The following is a 21,247-nucleotide window of genomic DNA, read 5'->3' as shown; positions in this document are numbered from 1 at the left end:
CCTTTAGTTTAAGTCCATCATAAGTGGGAATATCGACGTCTTTGTGAGAAACCATTTTCGCGTGAGAAAATAAGTATAGGAGTAATTCTAAGTGGTTGGTCTATTGAGCAGAACAGAGTCGTTTCAAGATTTGACTTGAATGCGAGATAACATACGAATATGTATATTTGATCAAGTTAACCCTAAGGTCCATACTGAAGGCATGATTCTGAGCCCGAGGCATAGGGTATTGTGAATGGCGACATCCCTCGGGAAATCGACCCTCGGCATTTCAACGCCATGGCAAATTATATCGCTTGAGCCGCGGACCCCTCGGCGTCAAGACGAGCAATGCACATCAGTAATTGCTAAACTTTATATCCGAATAAAATTGTCCATCTTTAAGTTCTTATTCGATCCATATCATCCTATTAACGACTGTTTGGAATTATCGCATTCGCACTACTACTCACAATGTCATTCCCCAAGATAGACAAGGACACCCTGGACCGTGTAGTAGAATTGGCCAAGAACAAGAAAATCCTGGCTGGAGCTGCTGCAGTGTTCCTGATAGGCCTTCTCCCACGATTCAACGCATGGCTTACCAGGAGAAAGGTCAACAATTACCTTACCGACAACAGTTGGGACTGGACTAGGGAAATCGTTGTTGTCACTGGCGGTAGCAGTGGTATTGGCAAAGAGATTGTCCTCAAACTTGCAAAGAAGCACATCAAGGTCATAGTTATTGATCTGAAAGATCCAAGCTATCAACTTCGTAAGTCAGCATCACAACTTCTCAATAACCCGCTGACAGATTTTAGCCCCCAACGTATCTTTCTGCTCAGCAGACCTCTCTGACCCCGTCGAGATCTCCAAAGTCGCCGAGCAGATTGTCTCTGAACATGGCGACCCGACAGTGCTCATTAACAACGCTGGAATCGGCAACGCTATGTCTATGCTCGCTTGTCCCGAGTCCAAGATCCGCAAAGTTTTTCACGTAAACATCATCGCACCGATACTGCTTGTGAAGCACTTCCTGCCTACCATGATACGAAGAAACCATGGCCATATTGTCAACGTTGGAAGCCTTGCTAGCTTCTCTACCCAGGCGAGTAACGTCGAGTACGGGTGTACCAAGTCTGGACTTCTCGCATTCCATGAGGGCTTGCTACAGGAATTGAGGCACATCTACAAGGCTCCGCTGGTGCGTGCAAGGTGAGATACTTCGGCTTGTGTTTGTCCTGCAGTGTGACTAATAGGCTGTAGCATCATACATCCGACTTGGGTGAAGACTCCGTTGATCGCAGACCTCATCGCCAAGGGGAAAATGAAGGACACCACGATATCTGCAGAGTCTGTCGCTGATGGTGTTGTGAACCAGCTTTATACTGGGTATGGAGCTCAAGTCATCGTACCAAATTCCTCGGCCTGGACTTCTCTGATACGCGGGTTCCCTGGTTGGATTCAGGAAGGTTTACGTGACAAGGTGTCTCTTGGACTTCTACATGCAATGGATAATTAGTAGCGTCGCATGTACTCGTTGAATATCTATCAGTGCACTTTACAGGTAGACATGGAGCTGAACTGAATTGAGTGTAGCCACATGCACATATGGTTGAATGGCTAGCTGCCCACTGCTATATCAATGAAAACTGACCAAAACTTATTGACTCCTATCTGATCTCGTACTAAGTTCTCGTCTCATGGGACCAATTCTGAGGCAACATGCTTGTGAACGCAGGCTGCCGGAGCTAAAAGCGCATCGACTGTGATGACCGAAACCCACATACCGCCAAGGTACAAATATACCCAAAAGGTCTCACATACATGGTCAGCTAGTCAATATCCAGGTGTGGCTTCCTTCAAGAATTGTTTGTCAGTACGAGTGGACTTGGGGCTGACTGAATGTTGGTATTGCTGGAAGCAAGAGAACAAGAGGTATGTAGCTCCCAATTGACAGAACCAGGCCAGGGAGAATACCATCCTCGTACATAATTGTGAACTGTTGTCAATGAGATTCAGGTAGTTCTCAGGTCTCTAAGTACTCAGATTGAGGCCATCAAAGCCAGCTATCGAAATCTCTTGGCAATCAGGATGCGGGCTACCTATGTTACAACGAGCTGGGTCGCACAGAACAGCCGTTGTGCACCAATACCCTTGGAACATCTCTGAGAGTGGCGCTATCTGATGGAAATGGCCTATAAATTAAGTTATTTTTCCACCCAAAATGACCGTAAGCCAAGGCTCTAGTCCGTACTGAACAATCGCATTCGACACTTCTGATGCACAACCTTGACCGTGCGACTGGCAACAATCAACGCAATTCCTTAAGATTCAATGGATGCTTCCCTTGTGAATCTTGGCCAGACGAGTTCGCGGATACCATGCTCTAAGACGCTTTCCAAAGACCAAAAAGACAAAGACGGCAAGGTTATTAACCAACAAAACACTGCAGAATATTCCCGCAAATACCGTCACATACCCATCTTTCATGATCCAGTTGATGACCTCATATCCAAACCCAAAAGAGATCGCTTGCTTGCCAATATTCATCGCAATCAACATCTCTGGTACATTTGCTTCATACGAGTCCATTGCATACGCTAGTGTATACGTCAAGAAGAAGAAGGCCCCTGTTTCAAGACAACGAGATTAGCAAAGAACACAAATGTCTGTTGTCAACATACCAAATTGGAAGAGCCCAACTGCGAAGACTAAACCGAACCAGTGAAGCTGTTTCTCGGCTGAGTATCCGTATAGGATCAGAGATGCGGGAGATACAAAAATCACCACGACGAGACACCAGAGACGATGCTCAGCTTCGTAGATGTTGTTGTTCTTCTTGGCTAATCTGGCGGAGAATCGATCGGGGAGCGAACTGAATGGCCCAGCGGCAGCGAGGTAGCCAATAAATGCTGCAACGGCTACAAGTCCTGTGTTTTCCTTGAGGGCAAGTCAGTATTCATCCATAGATCAGTTCCGGTACTCTGACAATTGGCCAGGAATAAGGCGGAGCCGCTACAATACCGGGGAATGTTGCAGTGAAAGCTAGGGCTGCCAGGCCAATGATTATTCCTGCCAAGGTGAATGGTTAGTACAGCTGCTGTGCCTGTAATGAGTTTATCTGAATGTGACATACCATAGGTTGTGCAGACCCAGAAGACCGGTGGAACCACAAAATATGTGAACGATCGAATCTACAAGTCGCTCGTTAGGGCATGCGCTGTAAGTCACTGTACTGTGGCGTCTTACCATCATCATGAAAATCGGAGAGTTTGGATCTGTTCTCCTAACAAACTTGAGTTGTTGCCAGTAACTGTCACGAACGTAGGTTCGCGGCGTTGCCTGGATCTCGATCTCCTCGGTAGTCTGCTGCTCCTCGCCTTTTTGACGTCCAGCCGAACCATCAGCGTTCAGTGAAACGCCAGGGATCTGGCTATCCCTGAAGAACATGGTTTCTTCAAAGAGAAAGAAAACAGCAAGCAGCAAGGCACAACCGACCACAAACTCAACCCAGAAGAAGAGGTTGTAGGAGTGGCCCCCCGCAAGCATATAGCTGGCGGCGACAGCAGACAGAGTGCCAGTCGTAAGCGCAACTGAGATCTTGATCAGTAGGGTTTGACCAGGGTAGTGGGTCAGTGGCTTACAGGTATACCATCCAAGGGCTTTGCCACGCTCGTGGAGAAAGAAGACATCTGCGACAACCTGCGCGGGAAGAGCCTCGCAGACAGAAGAGGCAAAAGCATGGAGCATTCGGAAGCCAAGGAGTGTGCCGTATGAATTGGAGAGGGCACTTCCTAGGAGACCGGCACAGTACTACCAACGCAGCTCAGTCAGTATAGGCCTTTTGTTTCGATAGTGGATAGCGAGCTATTACCAGCACAAGGGATATCAGCATGACAGGACGGCGGCCGACTTTACGATACATTGGCACGAAGATTAGAGAACCTGTGGGGGTTCCAAGTCAGCAACCGAAAGCTCAGGGGTAGACTGAAGACGTACCGAAACCAAACAGCAAGTTTGGGTACGTGGTCAGCTGAGAAGTCTGGCTTGGCGTCTTGTGGAATTTGAGAGCCAGGTAGTTGACGTATACAGTTGGACCGAACAAGCTTCCGTTTGCAAGGAACGAGTAGATAGATACGAGCACTAAGAGCGTGGTCTTTTTCCATTTTGGCCACTGGTTGTATGGTCAGAACTTATGGACAGGAAGTAGATGAAAGCTGTGCACACCCGAAGAGGATCGTTGGGGTCATCAGAGGGAACTGGGTAGAGGGCCAGTCCGTAAGCAGTCGACTCTTGACCCTCTGTTTAGGAAACATGGTTAGCTCAGGGGACTGAAATCAAGAGTCTGAGGTTATGCTTTACCAGAAAGGCTCATATCAACCGTCCCGGGAATGTCCGGGTCCGTACGGCTGTAACGTTGTTACTAGTCTGGTAGATGAAGTTATCCAAGGATTCTGCCTACCTAGCATCCAGGGTTGAGGCTTGGTTGGTAGCCATCATACTACGTGGTAGTGATCCAGGTTGTCTATAATTGAGGATGCAGTATGAGTGAGGTAGGGGAAGATTTCGGATTTGATGCATGATAGACAGAGAGAGATTGGCTCTTATATAGATAGCAATTGTGATTGGAACTGATACTGTATCATGGTATTGGCTAGAATGAACGCGTTTCTAGCTGTAGGCTTACCATATTGTCTGTCTGCCCCTCCGTCTGTCCCTCCATGTTTAGGTTTTACCCCAGATCGGACTAAAGTGAGAATATGGGGTAGATGTGTCACTCTGGACCCACAGCTATTACCACGGCATAGACAAGCTGCTCTACCGAGGGAGGACACGGCGCTAGTAGAGGTACGAGATTTTGAGTTGCGTTTTGATATATCTATCAAGTATCAAGTAGATCAAACCTGAACCTGACTCTTTCCGGGGCCCCGAGGGTAAGCCTGCCAGTGGCCTCACTAATGCCAACTGTATGATTCTCTTGTATATCTAAGTTAGAAAGAGCCTTAACTCATTAGAGGTCGGAAATGTTTCCGTTGACTCAATTTCCCCGCAAAGTCTACCCCAGCTAGCCCAGGTCAATCCAGTTCTCGACTCCTCCAAGCTCACTACGGCAATACCATTCGGTAGCCTTTCCCCACATCCTCACTGGTTAGCTTGCCTCTACCTATGGTAGGGGTAGTCATCTGAGCCCCAATTTCTCACCTGGGGATTTACTCTCTTCCATCTCAGACTCGACTCGACCAACTGCGAAAATGGATTCTGCCGTCTTGTCACCGCCGCTTTCCACTCACCAGAAAACAAAGCGCACTCAGCGCCGCAAACGATCAACTCGAGCTTGTCTGTCATGCAGGTTCAGAAAGGTCCGCTGCGATGTCTCCGTGCGCGGCCAGCCATGCACCAATTGTCACCTCGACTGCAAGAATTGTCTGGTAGTTGGACGCGCTTCCAGGCTGTAAGTAATCTCCCTTACTTCTTGACCACGTTTCTCTCATTTAATTTCATTTCCTTCCTCTGCTAACTCACCTTGACTCCAGAAATCAGCAGGTACCGAGGAATGAGACAGATTGGTCGCCCGAGGATGATTATCAAGAGGACGGCCGGCAGCTGTCAGAGCATCTGGAAGATGATGATGTTAATGAGAGCAGTAACGCCAATGGCACCGAAGCCGCTCCCACAGCCGCTGAGGCGCTCGACGACCACCCTTGGTTATCCTTTCATACGCCCAGTATCGACCCTGGGATGCTGACATTCGGTGATACTCTCAACGACGCGGCCTTCTTTGAAAATCGCCTCGGCGACAGCGAGACAGATACCGCAGAGATACACTCAATGTCATCTGGGTATGGTGATGGTCCTACCATCAGAGGTAAATAACCCATCCTCACTATTTACTCCATAGCATCTTGGTCCTGGTATCTAACCAGATTCGAACAGAAGCAAGCTCATCAGAACAAGAATCTATGTATAGTCATAGGATGACAGTCCCTTCAATTCCATCGGCTCAGCCAGCGGCGCAGAGGCCCAACACCAGCACCACGGTGCTCTTCGTTCACTACCCGTATCTAAAAATTCACAACATTCATTCAATTGCTCAACAAGATCTCAACTACATGGAGGCTCAAGGATGCTTGCACGTTCCAAGCCGGCCAATACTCGACAATTTCGTAGAGCAATACTTCAGACACCAGCATCCTTTCCTCCCGCTCCTCAACGAAGGCGATTTTTGGGAAATGTACTCTCAGAAGGAATCCACGGGCCCGCAGTCGAACATTTCGCTGCTGGTGTTTCAGGCTATGCTTTTCGCCAGTTGTAACGTGAGTCTGTCCTTTAGCCACATCCCTTGGTATGGAAAAAGTCAACTAACAACATCAAATTATGTAGTTCGTGTCACTTAACGTCATCAAGCAACTTGGTTTTTCGAGTCTTAAAACCGCTCGAGCCGAATTCTATAGAAGAACTAAGGTTGGTCTTAAAACAGCCTAATGGTCTCCCACTCTATTGACCAAAGTCCTGCAGCTGTTGTACGACCTAGGTTCAGAAACATCGTCTCTCCCTCTAGCTCAAGCAGCCCTTCTCATGATGGGCTGGGTACCACCCTCAAATACAACCTTGAACCCCTACAAGACTTGGCTGAGTTTAGCCATCCAGCACGCTAGAAGTATCAACGCGGACCGATACACAGAAGTGCCAGACCTAATAGAGATGACACCCACGAAACAACTGAAATACCACAACTCTCTCCACCGCTTATGGTGGTGCTGTGTCATCATGGATCGTATCTCGCCGCTCTGCACGCGCTTTAGCCCCAATATCACACACGACCGTTTTGATTTCAAGAACGCAATCCCTTTGGGCGCCGAACACCTCCAGGACGATATATATCGGTCAAGCGTATTCACACCAGCTACTAAGCGGCGCCAAATCAGCATTTTCTCAAAGTTTCTTGAACTGATGATTCTTTTGACTGATGTTCTGACCCTTGTGTACCCGTTTGAGGAATCTGTAGTATCAAAGTCGCGATCCGCTGAGGACGAAGACCTCGCTTTCGAGAAATGCGAAGCCGCCTTGAAGGCCTGGTATTTGAGGGTTTCGGCTCAGTTCCCACCCTTTGAGAATACTCCCGAAGAGTCGTATGGCAAAGGCAATGATCAGGACAAATCCATTGTGTTACAGACAAATCTCATGTGCATCTACTATCAGTAAGTTGTCCTATGCCTTGTCCTTCAGCACAGACTAACCAATGACATAGCACTGCGTCCATTGCCCTCTGCCATTCTAAGATACTACGGCAGTCTCTCACATCTGAATCTAATAGTGGAGATACAACAAGACCGGGGCGAAGTTTGAAACTCCAGCAAATCTCATTTGAGGTGCAGGATGCTGCTCAGAAAATTACAGAATGCTACAAGGAGCTAACCCGACGTCGCTTGGCACGCTGGCTCCCGGTATCAGCGTAAGTCCAACAAGCCGAACATAGCACTAGAACTTTCTCCTGACTTCTGAAACTAATGCTCTATTACAGCCTTGCTTGCCTACTTACACCATTGACGCTTCATACCATCACTGCGCGATTATCATCGCTTAGTAACGAACTATCATACAACGAATCGGTGGAAGCCGGGTCAGCTCCAGCATCAAATCAAGATCGACTGAAAGTATTGGTCGAGACTTTGAATGTTTTTTTCCCTCAGTACTACGGTGTAGAGTGGGTGAAGCAAATAGTCCGACACGTTGCCAACTTGGCCCAGGTTGACAGCCAGTGTATATCCAAGACCAGCGGCAGTTCTCTGACAGATTGGAGTCAGATTCTGAGAAGTCAACCAAGCATGTATCTGAGAATGATCTGGACGGTCGATGTTTGTATCAGCAAGGGGAGGCAGCCGGAAGAATTCGACCTCCCAGCCCGGTTGTGCTGCTTGTTAAAGGGGAGCAAGGGCTCAAGAAGCAGGCCGCGTCGCCTGTCGTATGTGACTGAGCAAGCCACTAGTCAAGCAGGCCTCATAAACGACGATCCAGTGGCCTTTGCTACTGATCCCAAGCTATCTACCGTCGATGTGGATGTCTTTGGTGAACTGTTGATGGAGATGTTTGAGCAGTAATAGATAGCAAAGTGTGACTTTTAAACATTCAATAAATCAAGTATGCTTTCATGTTCACGTCTAAACCTTACAAAATTGCAGTTTAATGACCAGTTCAAAGGCGTTTCGACAATCTCATAAAAGGTATTCTAAACCTATCCTCAGCTTACGCTAAATTTAGGCAAAGTTACCTAAGTCTTAATATTGGTTCCCCGGAGCTGTTCGCGGACGAATGTGGTTCATTCCTTAATAAGGCGCCGAAAGAACTTGAAATCACCTTTGTTTTTCTTTAGATTATTACATAGTACAATCACTGATATGGCCATGGTGAATATAGCAAAGCCAACAAAACAGAGATCTTTATGATACGTTATGAAATAAATTCTCAAGGTCTATAAGCAAAAATCCTGTCTATATAACAATTAAATCATAGTAAAAACCACTAATGAATCCACCCATCCTTTTTCATAGTCTCTTTCGTCCATTCATCCAACTTCTTCGCCAACTCCTCATCCTTCGCCGCGCTACTCTGCCACCAAGGCTCAAACAACCGATGATAGATCTCCATATACTCTCCACTCTGCTCTGGTTTCATGTCTGGACTGGCTGCGCAGAAAAGACTATTCCACGATCCCCGATCCGCAGTCCACATCAGTTTCATACATCTCAGCAATGACAGCAGCGGCAAGCTCCCAGTCGAATGTTGAACGCTCGATGAGAGATTTGTTTCTACAAGGCCGGGATGCACTGACGTTGTCCAAATCTCGCCTTCTTCATTACCTGAGCTAGGACCGTACTTGTTGTGGAGGGTTTTCGCGTGGAGAATGTTGCCGAGTTTGCTTTTACCGTAGCGCTCCCAGACACTCGCCTCTTTGAGCGATGTGTCTTCAAATTTTATGCCGCCCTTGGGGGACATTAGATGGCCGGATGAAGAGAGGTTGACGATGCGCACGGTTCCGGGGGGTGATGACTTTGATGTTTTCAGCATCACTGGAATGAGGTGTTCGGTGAAGACCCAGTGGGAAAGATAATTGGTTTCCCACTGAGCTTCATGTCCATCTTTGGTAATCTCAAATGGTGTAGCCATGATTCCAGCATTGTTGATAAGGCCGTGGAGGGATGTTTCGAGCGAAAGGAAGTGCTTGGCGGCTGCGACGACACTTGCGAGATCCATCAGGTCGATTTGCAATAGGTCAATCTTGGTTGAAGGATGGTCTTTTTGGATCTCAGCAATGGCTTTTTTTCCTCTATCGATAGATCGTGAACACATGTAGACGTGGGCGCCGTGTCTTGCTAGATGGGCAACCGTGTAGAGTCCCATGCAAGAAAGGTCAGAGATCTAGATCGGTGGACAGGATGATCGAAGGTAGACTTACATTCCAGAGTTGCCACCTGTGACAATGTACACTCTTCCGGTGAGATCGGGGAGGTTATTGGGGTGAAAAGCCATTGTGATGGATGTCTTGTTAATTCAAGTGAAGTATTAAGTAAACTAAGAGAATAGTGTTGATGAGCCGTAGTAGTTTTGGAATGATGAGCATAATGACTTGAGAATTCATGCTAGAGCTGTCCTCTTATAGTTCTTTCTGATGAATTTCCAGCGAAAGTCCGACGCTTAAGTCCATACCTAATTCCATCGTGCCTATTGCATGTCAAGTGTTGTGAGCAGGCTGCATAAAGACAAGTGCCTGGCCAATCATGATCAGTCACTAATGTAAGCCCAAAAACGGACGAGTGAGCAGGTTGCATGACGCTAGACTATTTCAGCCTGGACTATGTGACATCAACCAATGATCTCATCACATTGCATCTCTACCCTTGCTAGTCTGCGCCTCAATATCCAACATCTTTACCCGTCAGACACGACAATGTGAGCAGCCTGCATTTCCCTTCGGCATCAACACTTCATAGTTTCATCATGTCGATTCATCAGCAAGATCCATGCGTTCAGCTCACTTCTATGCCGCAACTGGCTGAGGTAAGAACCCACAACGTGATTCGGCACAACTTACTCACCGGGTACAGGCACTAGGCATAGAGGATGACTGGACCGGGACCACAGATGCTGCAGCAAGAAGGAGGGCGCAGACGAGGCTGAACATGAGAGCATACCGTAAGTCGCTTATCATGGTTCTTTAGTGTTCCAGCTAAGGGTAGGACAGGAAAGCGGAAGGCTCAGGAAAAGAAGGCCAAGGCATCAGAGATTGAGGCCGCAACAATCAAATCTGAAGCAGTGGTTGCATGCTGGGATATCAACCAAGAATCCGTGTCCACCGTCCCAGCATCTCATGCCAAGATTATATACAACTCCAGAAAACCCCTACTAGCGTACAGAGCCAAGAAGAATCAGTCAAATATCGCCTTCCCTCTGTCTTCAGATCATCTAATCACACTTCTCCAATACAACGCTCTCCGAGCCTTGGCCGTCAACAGGACTTTCATCTCCGGCATGTTGACCACTCCTCTTGACTGCGGCGACGAAGACGTTATCCACGTGGTCCCATATCCAGCCAACCCAGATTCCCTGCCTTCAGCCCTTCTCCCCACAGTTCTCCAACAAACAGTCATGCACTGTGATTGGATTGATATGTTTCCCTCCCCAGAAGCACGGGACTGTTTGATTCGAGCTTATGGTACCTTTGATGAAGATGATCTATGGGCTGATTGTATTGGCGGTTTGTATGAGGGCTTTCCGGACGATGAAATGGAAAGACGTGGTGTGATTGCTTGGTCACCTCCGTGGGATGTATCAGGATGGGAAATGTCAGAGGGGTTTATTAAGAAATGGGGCTGGTTATTCAAGGACTTGCCTGGGCCGCTGGAGGCGACGAATAGATGGAGAGTTGAGAGAGGCGAGGAACCCTTTGACCATAAGGATTATCCACCAAGTCCTCCTGTGTCTGGTTTTGTTATATCAGAAGTTTAGTGTGCATGAGTCTTGCAATCGAACGAGTATAGTTAAGTATGAAACGTCGACACTTTTATACTAAATAAACGAGAAGTTTATAAAAAATAAATTTATAAATTTAACATGGTCCAGGATTAAAGACATTTAGAAACTGATGTCAAGCTCAGATGGTTTCTTGCTGGCTTAAACCACCGTATTCAGCTCGTGTCTCCGCATATATCACAAGTATAGCCAAGTATGAATCCGTGACATGGTGAGCCTATTCCGACAATCCCTTGATTTCCCAAATTAGTCTTCGGATTCAGAACTCGAAAATATATCCTTCTCAATCCAGCACGTCATCTCCCAGCGATTTGCCTCAAGGTAGTGTAGTTCACGTTCACTAGGAACACCACCCCCGGCATCTATTCGCTGCTTTCTCTCCTCCAAAACAGGAGCCCAGTATTCCCGCATTTGCCGCAACTCATCGACCGCAATCTTCTGTTTCTGCTGCAGGATTTCTTCCTGTCGTTCATCGATCAAGTGTACCGGAGTTATTATTTTTGGCGCCCTCCAGTCTTCAACAGAAGGTTTTTGGCCAGAGCGAATTTGGCTTTGCCGGCAGATAGCAAGTTCCAACAGCAAATATGCACTCCGATGGCTGAAGGTACCCCAGTCTGCAATCCTGGGTGCAGGACCATAGCCAGGCGGCTTTACAATTTTCGGTCCACTGTATGGCCGGATGACGTGATACTGCATCGTCCGGAACAGCGAGCTATCCTCGACTTTAACGCATTTCCAGAGATTGTCTGTATCGTAACAATGTCGCATCGAAGGAGGTTCGACAGGATAGCTCAGGTTCCTTGTTAGTTCCCCGGGGAAAGTATGTGGCTTCCAGTCAACTATAAAAACCTCCTCCAAGGCTGGGAAATCCTCGATAAGTGGGTACAAGCAGGTATCTTCGTCTTCACAAGAGTGCAAGGGGGGCAGCACATCATATCCTATCGAGTCATAGAGACAATCGGTGATGTGATCGACAGCCAGGCGCCGCACTCTCGTAGCCTCATCGGTGTCGAGATGTATAGAGTTACAAGATACTAGATCTTCAAGCAAGACGTCTCGATCATAATTGAACCACGTTCTTGGCCCCTGAGTCTTGCTCTTGAAAGCGATTTGGTATCCCTTCTTCATCAAATGTGCTCTGGACTCAACGCAAGTGTGAAGAAGGACTGGGACTGGAGCATTACTGTAGAAATATTGTTTCGGGGGGCATTCACCTTGCAGCCAGTTGAAATTCCAGAGCCACAAACGGCCATCAGATTCCTTGCAACCGGATACCTTAGCTTTGAGGTGGACCACACGAGCTGGTGTGGCGAGAAGGTAGATTTCCTGCCGAATTTCTAGAGGCAGGCAATGAAAGTTGGCCATGTCTTGTATGTTTGGAAAATGGATGAAATGGGGAAAAGTAGACGACCTTGTGTGGTATTGTTTCTGGGAAGTTTAATGCATAAGTACTAAGTAGGTGGAACAATAGAGTTGGTCGTTAAGCAGAAAGGAAACCACGAAAGAGTTCTTGCGGTAAAGGCAAATGCTAAGCTATTTCCTATAATCTCACTTAGTAAATGTTTTATCAGGAACTATTTGGTGATATCTGTGCAGAATGACTCAAAAAGTTATTTCTCAGGGCGTATTGAGGTTACTAAGTTCCGTCTGCTGATTTGATCTCTCAGCCACAAGTCTCAACTGCAAATAGCACATCTGGATAACAATTTAGACATTGCACCATAATGGCTGATATAAGAGGAAAACATAGATGATGACTCTTCGGCCGGCCTTAGAGGCGTACGAGATGCTCCAATGGCTTGACGCGAACTATACCTACAAAATACACTTCCAGATGCACGATATGAGCATCAACCAAACTTAGACCGAGCAAACTTTGCAAACTTGTTCCTCAATAAAGCAAAATGAGGACATATATCTCAGTAGCAGTCAGGGCATTATACAGCCTGCCATTTGGGATACGCATACTTTCAGTCTCACGCGATTGGAAAGTCCCTCAAATTGAGGCTGTCTCACGGGTCTTGTCCATCTGTTTTGACATCTTCTAGGCCCCTTATGGGCAATGCCAAAGCTTTTACGACTGCGATAAATTTAAAGGTGTCAGCATTGAATCTTGTAGTAGATGTCTATATCATGGTGTAATGATGTGTTCTTCTTACCTGATTCGGCCAATCTATGACGTTTACGTTTGTTCTCAAGGAACCTTTTTCGAATAATTTCACAACCAATGCGTCGAACTTGTCGGATATGTTGGTGGTCGGCGTCGGTGAGTAGGTGCACAGGTGTGGACTTGGGCAGCTTCCTTTTTGACCGCCCCAACTTTGCCCAGTATTTCGTCCAAGCCAACTCCAAATCTCCTCGCTTGAAATCAAGAGATATCCATTTCTCGTAAGGCTCGCTGAGATGCTTTATGAGATCTGTGTCTTGTGGTATGACGGACAAGGGATTCTGTAGTTCGTGCTCCGAACATGATTCACTACGAAGAAGCAGGAGACATCCATCAATTATTTGGACCTCCGTAAGCTCACAGAGGTTCCTGGTATCATAGCCGTGTCGCCAGGGAATAGGTCCGGGGAGAAAGCTTTCGCTGGCCTTGCATAAAGGCACGTAGAGATCTACCACCTTGCTTTGCCACTCAATGAGAAAGACTTCTTCAAGCTCTCCGAAACTATGAAGAGCCAACCTGATGGCTTGCGTATAGCGTTCGAAGCTCCCATTCTCATAAGCTATTCTGCGAACCTTTTGGATATCTTCGAGGGGGAACGGATTGATGCCTTAGTTCATCAAGGCCAGTGACCCTTTGTCGATACATAGGGTATCCCTTTCGAAGTTGAACCAGAATTGCCTCCCGTTTGGTGTGATGTGGGAGGTTTGCTGAGTTTCTCATCTTGAAAGTGGGAGGAGATTCACTTTATCTTGGTTGATGCAATTAAGGTTTTTGAATGGCTGTGTTGGCGTTTGGCAGTCGGGCCATGGCCGATTACACTACAAATACAACATTTCTTGTCGTCATCACATTTCCGTATGCTTGCGTGCTTTGTGTTATGCCACTTTTATGAGGGCATCACCGATTTAGTCTTTGTAGTGGGTTACGGAAATCGTAACACTTCCAAAGAGGGGGGCAAAAATGTAAGGCCACGATATCAAATGACAAAAAGATGTAGGGCAATGCAATACAGGCTGAATGCTCCTGTACTGTCTATATATACATATTTTTGCTTCTTTTAGTGTTAGGAGTTTTCGTGCCTCCCCAACTCCATGTCACCAAAGCTTCTAAGTTCTCTCGGCCGAAATAAGTTCTCAGCCACAAGTCTCAACTGCAAATAACACATCTAGCTCACGACTTAGACGTCGCCAAAGCTTCAAGACTGGGACTACGGATGATACTAGTTTATCTGATACATAAAAGAGGTGCACTTGAAACACAAGCTAAGGATAAAAACGAAACCCGTGGCGGAATATTTTGTACGGTCTGCCGATAGGGGGCAAAAGGTGCGATAATCCGTGATCGACGTTTCACTTGATAGAGATCGGAGGCTTCATTACAAAAGGTACAAGATATAAAATTCTGCAGTAACCTTAGTAATTGTACGGCTTTTGATAGTGCGAAGTTTGAGTTCAATCATGTATCATCACTCACTCCAATTAAAGTCTATCTCCTGCATTCCTATGGAGTCGATGATGATGGGACTTCTAGCAATGGTTGCAGATGCTACTCTGTACCTGCAGATAGAGCCAGGTACCTGGTTGATATGTGGATTCTTTCGTAATCCACCTGAATGACCGCACCTAATGTTAATATTGAACACAACATCAAGCCACAACGCACCATATTCCGTAGATGGCGGAGAACGCAATGTCGTCATTGGCCCTGGGACGTGAGTGTAAACAAAGAGCATCAATAACTTCAAGCCTTTGTTTACAAAAAGTAAAAAATGAGGCTTTCTGAACAGGCACACAGTGGACAAAGAAACTTAAGGGGCATCCGTACAGGGATTAGCCAGGCCAGGTCAACCTAACCGGTAGAAAGGGTCCGCCCGTGCCTTGCTTGGACTGGGGATGAGAGACGGGACGCCGGAAGCTTTAGCCACAAGTTGGTAGGGGAGGGGGTTAGGAACACATGGCTGATTGTTCCGGAAACAGACGAAAATAACATCGATCAGACTGTTACACGCGATATTCTCAGAAAATGCTTTTAATACTGTATCATTACAGAGAATGCAGTTTATTAGACGCGTGTCCAAGGCGCACCGGGCCTGCAAAAAGCCACCTCACTAAACATCATCAATGGTTAGCGCAATCTCGTGGGTTCGCAGCCTGTTCCCCACTGGAACCCAACCCCGACTGACCCTAGCACTGAAGAACTGGCTGGGTATCATTGACTGGACGGGATCTTCTTCTCCAAACCCAAGGCACGGCACTCGCTTCAACCCCTGGAGATATCATTTCTTCTTTACATTAGCAACAAGCTTAAGCGAACTGTCACTGTCACCTTCTTTCAACTCTTCTTTTTTCTTGTTCGTGTCTCAAACTTGCCATCTTCAATCTTTCCTCTCCTGCTCTGCTTGTGCTAGGTTGATGCCTTCATCGTTCGCCTCATCGTTAGTTCCCGCAAGCCCTTCCGTCCCGTCGTCCACCCGCCAACGCTAGGCCCCCCGATAAACAAAGTCACCTTTGGACCCCTTGCAAACAAAAGCTGTCCGTTTGTCTCGGGCAATCTTGCCAACCGCATTCCTTTTAAAGACAACGACTTTGCTGAACACGATACTATTTCCCCACGATACATTGTCACATACCTGCATTATGGAGGATTCTTCCCAGAAGCGCATGAGCGCTATTCCGCGACTCTCGAAGCTACCTGTACCAAGACCAACATCAGGAATCCCAAAGCCAGCGTCAGCTCTACCAAGGCCAACATCAGTTGTTCGACCCTCGCCATCAAGGGAGAGTCTGGGTGGTGGTGAGCTACGGAATCCTCGGCTTCGTCCTTCAATGTCAAGAGATCAATTGCGAACTGGTCAACCAGATCTTCAACAGCGAGCGCAAAAACTACGACCTGCTGTTTCCAGAGAACATCTCAACACTGGAACAAGACGCACGTCGCTCATCACAAAACCTACACATCTATCTCCGGCGAAGCCTATGGCTCAGCGGATTCCTTCGACGCCGCATCGATCGATGGAGCGACAGGCAGATATTATTGAGGAACAATCTACAACACCCCCATACGATCCTCCGGGTGAAGCCATGGGTGTTCAATTCGATGGAAACATCTTCCCTCGTCAATTGACCCTGACAAGGAGACCTTCAGAGACTTTTGCAACTTCACCATTGTACGATCCTGCCAACAACATCTTCGACCCAAATCAATCAAGACCACGAACCGCTTCGACCGATGAGGATGATAAACCGGATACAATGAGGGCTCGGTCTCGCAAGCCAAGGCCCTCCCTGAGCGAGAGAACCATTGAGACGCTCGCTTCCATTCCCTCTTCGCCTGCTATGATGAAGTCATCGAACTTCTTCGATCAAGGACGATCAAGTTCACGACCACGTTCACGGGCGGATAGCGGTGGTTCTAGACCAGGTTCTAGCTATGCTTCAGATGCTTCGGTCAGAATTTACAGGACCGAGAGTCGACCGGGCTCTAGTTCAGAACAGTCTGACCTCGGTTACAGCAGCTTTCGGGGTTCCGCAAGTGCCTTTAGAAAGCCTTTGACGCCCATTGATGGAACTCCTCAGAAGCGGTCGTCGGTGGTCGGAAGCAAGACTCCCAATACTCGAGCTGGAGCCTCCAAGCCAGCTCCTTTCTCGGACGCGAGAAGCCCTAGCCCTGGCAAGTCCACCATGATGTCTCCCAAGGGCTCGCAGTCTATGGCTTTGCGACCTGCCAAGTCAAGGGCTCCCGTACAGGGTTTGTTCAAGAAGCCTTCACTTCCTGCTCTTGGTAAGGCATCACTGAATGGAACCTCGAACCGTCGTGTATCGGTCAACTCTGCCTCCACTGCATCCTGGGATGGTACTATTCCCTCAGCAGCTTCTTCTCACAACACGTCTCTGACTGCCGATTCGGCCGAGCCCGGAACACCTCCATCGGCTCGCAAGTCCTCAGCCGCTCTGCGTGAGCAGATTGCCAAGGCCAAGGCTGCGAAACGTGCACAGATGAAGCAGGCAGCTGAGATCGAAACACACCCAGAAGAAGAAGCACCGATTGTCCCTTCGGATAGTGGCTTCGACTTTGGCGTCAATCATGACGATCCCTTCAATACGCGAAAGGGCGAAGATCCCAAGAAAAAGGTTCTCCAGAACCGTGTCAATAATGCAAGGACAACTGGAAGACTCAACATTGCCGCCTTGCACCTGAAAGAGATCCCTGTCGAGGTTCTCAAGATGTACGATCTAGAGAGCATTGGTACCTTTGACGGAAGCTGGGCAGAGAGTGTTGATCTGACACGCTTCGTTGCTGCGGACAACGAGTTTGAAGAATTAGATGATTTCATCTTTCCTGATAGCAACCCCTCTTCGTTCGACGAGGCACAGGCTAGTCAAGGAAGCATCTTTGCTGGTCTCGAGACCTTGGACATGCATGGCAATCTTCTCGTCAATGTTCCCTTGGGATTTCGACGTTTGACTTGCCTGACCTCCTTGAACTTGGTATGTTGTGTACGCATTCCTAGTTGTCCTCTTTGCTAACATTTTTAGTCCAACAATCGCCTCACGAATAACAGCCTGGATACCCTCTCACAAGTCACATCTCTACGCGACTTGAAGCTAGCAAACAACCTCTTCTACGGCCCCCTCAACCCCGTGCTATCGAGCTTGAACGAGCTGGAAATCCTTGACGTGCATGGTAACAACATCTCTGCACTACCTCTAAAGGTCGAAAACATGTCGCGTCTTCGTATTCTTAACTTGAGCGAAAACAGCTTTGAGTCTCTTCCTTTTGATAGCATTGCCACACTTCCCATTACCGAGTTGAACATCAGGAAGAACAAGCTGAAGGGTACTCTGATTGAGGAGCCCATCGGCTGCCTGCCTCAATTGCACACATTGGACGCTTCTGCAAACCAACTGCAAAGGCTCGTACCCTTGGGTGCCTCGATCGACCTGCCAGTTCTGCATTCTCTTTCTCTCTCAATGAACCGTCTTCAAGGACTTCCAGACATGACAACCTGGACAAGCCTTTTGACGTTATCAGTCGAAGAGAACAATATCTCTGGAATCCCTAACAGTTTCATGGGTCTCGAGAAACTTCGTCATGCTGATTTCTCTAGCAACGACATCAGAGTGATACCTCCCGAGGTGTCTCGCATGGATAACTTGTCTATGATTCGACTCAGCGGCAACCCTCTTCGTGACAAGAAGTTCCTCTCCATCACCACCGAAGATCTGAAGGAGGTCCTTGCTGGCCGCCTTGAGCCACCACCTCCCTACCAAGAGCCAGCTTCTCAGGTCGGCATCCTAGATGTTCTGGCTGATGTAAAGGGTCCTGACAACACGCAATCGAACCCTGACGCAATGTTTGATGAAAATGACAGGTCAGATGATGATTTCGCTACACCTCCCCAAAGCCCTAATCGTTCCCGATCTCACACTGTATCAAGCCACCGCTCTCGATCGCACACGTTGTCGAACCAGACCTGGCCCGTCAAGCCTGGCGGTATCCTAGATCGATCCCAAACCCAGTCTTCATCACTCCATCCCGTCGTTTGCTCTAAAGTCGCTGCCGAACACCGTGTCCGACAAATCTTCCTCCAAAACAACCTTTTTGCTACCCTGCCCAACTCGCTTAGCTTTTTTGCCGAAACATTGACTGCCCTGTCTGTGTCTCACAACCAGATGGTTGGCGAGGCGTACCTGACGGAGGAATTGGAACTCCCGGCCTTGAGGGAGCTTAACTTGGCATCGAATCACATTACTGGTCTTGGAGCACTTGTGCAGTTCTTGCATGCACCAAGTCTCGAGAAGATTGACGTGACGATGAATCGCGTCAACGCTCTCCCAACAAATCTGAAGGAGTCTTTTCCCGTTCTGAACGTCTTGCTAGCTAGTAACAACCACATCGTCGATCTCGAACCAGACATGATCAAGGGTCTCAAGATCGTCGACGTGAGCAACAACGACATCGCCCACCTGAACCCGCGTATTGGTCTTCTCGGCGGTCCAGGCGGACTCGAGCGCTTTGAGGTCGCAGGCAACCGATTCAGAGTTCCGCGATGGAACGTGATTGAACGAGGCACAGATGCCACTCTGCGGTGGCTCAGGGGGCGTGTTCCAGTCGCTGATATGGCTTCATGGCAAGGAGATGATGATGAGCCTGAGGTGGATTGATTATGAGCTGTAGACTTGGCGCTGATTGATGTGCATTTGCTATGGGTGGTTTTTCGCTTCTTGGTACATATTTTGACGTATTTTAGTTTTATTACTGGGGACTCTATACCATCTTGCTTTCTTGTTAATATAATTCGACCTGGTTGCGCGCATTTATGCAAGATTCACTCGCATCTAGCGGCTCCAAGCCCGCCATTACATCCCCATCCTTGCAATTACCATAAGAAACCCTGCCAAAGAAAGGCTATTTACCCCAATCGTTCGAATTTTTCATCTTATGGAAGCTCGTGTAGCCAGATACAGTATTTATCTGCGTCATCGATTAAATCGAGGCCGTTACGTTCGCATGTCATAACTGTTCCCCTTGCCGTACAGGAGCAAAGAACTTCTGATGTTAATATAGGGTGTAGGTAGTCTCAAGATCTTCTAAGAGATACTAAACTTACCTAAGGCGTTTCATCACTTAAGATAAAAGTCCTCAACATTCTCGCCTATCTTGGTTCCCTCGTTCTGACTCTGGGGAGTCAAATGCGCGAGGGGGGCATGGTTCTCACTTGGTGGGCTAAGGGAGCGGTTGTCGAGAGAATTATTTGAGGCGAGTCTATTCTTTGTACGTGGGCCCACAACATCTCGCCAACAGCTGGAGGTTTGCTGAAGTCGACGAACTTTGTTGTTAAGCATTGGCATGGAATCTTGAAACCCCTTTACCGCAGTGCCCCTTTCTTAATGGCCTTTCTTTTAGCTTTTGGAAATCTACCATGCTGTAGCTAGTAGTTGGAGAGCCGGTCTTCACGTGAAGCAACCAGGCGAGGATATTCACACAGCTTCTTGTTGGCCACGATTGACCCTCGAGGCTAGTCTCAGTAGCCGAGCATGGCAAGAAACGCCGGGCTGATCTTATCAGTATATCTGGTGCTATGAATCTGATGCTGAGGAGATCTTGAGTTCAGGACAATGGATCTGAGGAGAATCCACGAGCCTTCAGTTTACAAGACTGTGGATTAGTCTTGATTGTCGGTCCATCTTTGACTTACCTACAATGCTGAAGTACGAAAAGAGTCTTTCAATTTTTGAGTCTATCTACTACACGTATGAGTTTAAATAGGAGCAACGAACCATGAAATCCATCCTCCTGAGCTTAAAGGCTTTAGGGTTACCGTGAGTCACGCACAACTAAAAGCATCTGATACTGAGGCCAATGAATTTATTCGGTACTTCGTCTCTTCACTAGGTAACACGGGCGTATTTTATTAGAGGCCTTCTGGTAGCGAGAGCTTCCTCTAACTTTGGAAGGTGCTTGTGGTTATCAGGGGCAAGAGCCTTGGACACCGTGAACATGAAGTCTCAATAGACGTGGCGAGTCCATCGGTATCAACACAAACTTTATCACCGAGTATAAAGCACAGAAATATCCCTCGCTATAAGGGAACGCTTCATCACTACTCTCAACATCGTGAAACATTCTTCGAGTATCCCTCAATCACGTTGATACACGCGCGCGAAAACTACGAGACCAGCCCAAGCACCAGCCCAAACGACACTTCACGATACCCTCACATTACACAACTTGTACGACCTAGAACCACCAACAAGGTTTTGAAAATCATCAAACATCGTCACTATGTCTCCTATGCTAAAAACCATCGCCTTCATGGCTCGCGACGTGGCAGATAACAACAACGTTCTGAGGGACAACGCCCTGGGCCCTTCCGCAACCATCAGGCTCGTGGCAGCAATCACAACAAGCGGCTGGATTACCTTCGGCTTGATAATCGGTCTGGCCCTAAACACACGGGGAAAAGCTAGTAGTTTTGTCCCAGAGTGGTATCTCGACTCCGACGGCTCGATCTGGGCAAAACTCGCTGTAGCAGCGTGGTGGGTCTCTACAATCCTGTTCTGGCCTGTC

The 21,247-nt window shown here is 47.7% G+C and overlaps 7 protein-coding genes across 7 annotated transcripts; 4 read left to right on the top strand and 3 right to left on the bottom strand.

Annotated features, from left to right (window-relative positions):
- Nucleotides 1-453: 453 nt before the first annotated feature.
- J7337_008180 (uncharacterized protein) lies at nt 454-1,501 on the top strand (the record flags this gene model as incomplete). The annotated part of the gene is made up of 3 exons (XM_044825803.1): nt 454-754; nt 801-1,194; nt 1,246-1,501. 3 exons carry the CDS (start codon nt 454-456, stop codon nt 1,499-1,501), a joined length of 951 nt encoding a protein of 316 aa, XP_044678720.1.
- Nucleotides 1,502-2,313: 812 nt separating this feature from the next.
- Nucleotides 2,314-4,672, bottom strand: J7337_008179 (uncharacterized protein; the record flags this gene model as incomplete). Its single annotated transcript, XM_044825802.1, has 6 exons — nt 2,314-2,612; nt 2,667-2,922; nt 2,972-3,054; nt 3,119-3,176; nt 3,232-3,795; nt 4,670-4,672. The coding sequence occupies 6 exons, from the start codon at nt 4,670-4,672 to the stop codon at nt 2,314-2,316; spliced, it is 1,263 nt and encodes a 420-aa protein (XP_044678719.1).
- Nucleotides 4,673-5,326: 654 nt separating this feature from the next.
- On the top strand, nt 5,327-8,081 carry J7337_008178 (uncharacterized protein; the record flags this gene model as incomplete). Its single annotated transcript, XM_044825801.1, has 7 exons — nt 5,327-5,434; nt 5,524-5,848; nt 5,917-6,296; nt 6,364-6,444; nt 6,499-7,181; nt 7,232-7,435; nt 7,505-8,081. 7 exons carry the CDS (start codon nt 5,327-5,329, stop codon nt 8,079-8,081), a joined length of 2,358 nt encoding a protein of 785 aa, XP_044678718.1.
- A 421-nt stretch (nt 8,082-8,502) lies between these two features.
- J7337_008177 (uncharacterized protein) lies at nt 8,503-9,510 on the bottom strand (the record flags this gene model as incomplete). Its single annotated transcript, XM_044825800.1, has 2 exons — nt 8,503-9,307; nt 9,437-9,510. The coding sequence occupies 2 exons, from the start codon at nt 9,508-9,510 to the stop codon at nt 8,503-8,505; spliced, it is 879 nt and encodes a 292-aa protein (XP_044678717.1).
- A 468-nt stretch (nt 9,511-9,978) lies between these two features.
- J7337_008176 (uncharacterized protein) lies at nt 9,979-10,986 on the top strand (the record flags this gene model as incomplete). The annotated part of the gene is made up of 3 exons (XM_044825799.1): nt 9,979-10,038; nt 10,086-10,173; nt 10,208-10,986. The coding sequence occupies 3 exons, from the start codon at nt 9,979-9,981 to the stop codon at nt 10,984-10,986; spliced, it is 927 nt and encodes a 308-aa protein (XP_044678716.1).
- Nucleotides 10,987-11,256: 270 nt separating this feature from the next.
- On the bottom strand, nt 11,257-12,375 carry J7337_008175 (uncharacterized protein; the record flags this gene model as incomplete). Its single annotated transcript, XM_044825798.1, has 1 exon — nt 11,257-12,375. The coding sequence occupies one exon, from the start codon at nt 12,373-12,375 to the stop codon at nt 11,257-11,259; it is 1,119 nt and encodes a 372-aa protein (XP_044678715.1).
- A 3,438-nt stretch (nt 12,376-15,813) lies between these two features.
- J7337_008174 (uncharacterized protein) lies at nt 15,814-19,341 on the top strand (the record flags this gene model as incomplete). Its single annotated transcript, XM_044825797.1, has 2 exons — nt 15,814-17,664; nt 17,713-19,341. 2 exons carry the CDS (start codon nt 15,814-15,816, stop codon nt 19,339-19,341), a joined length of 3,480 nt encoding a protein of 1,159 aa, XP_044678714.1.
- Between the last annotated feature and the right edge of the window lie 1,906 nt (nt 19,342-21,247).

Source organism: Fusarium musae, chromosome 6 (assembly GCF_019915245.1).
Source record: "Fusarium musae strain F31 chromosome 6, whole genome shotgun sequence".
Taxonomy (NCBI): domain Eukaryota; kingdom Fungi; phylum Ascomycota; class Sordariomycetes; order Hypocreales; family Nectriaceae; genus Fusarium; species Fusarium musae.
Note: the sequence above shows the minus strand (reverse complement) of the source record. Positions and strands in the feature narration are given on the sequence as shown.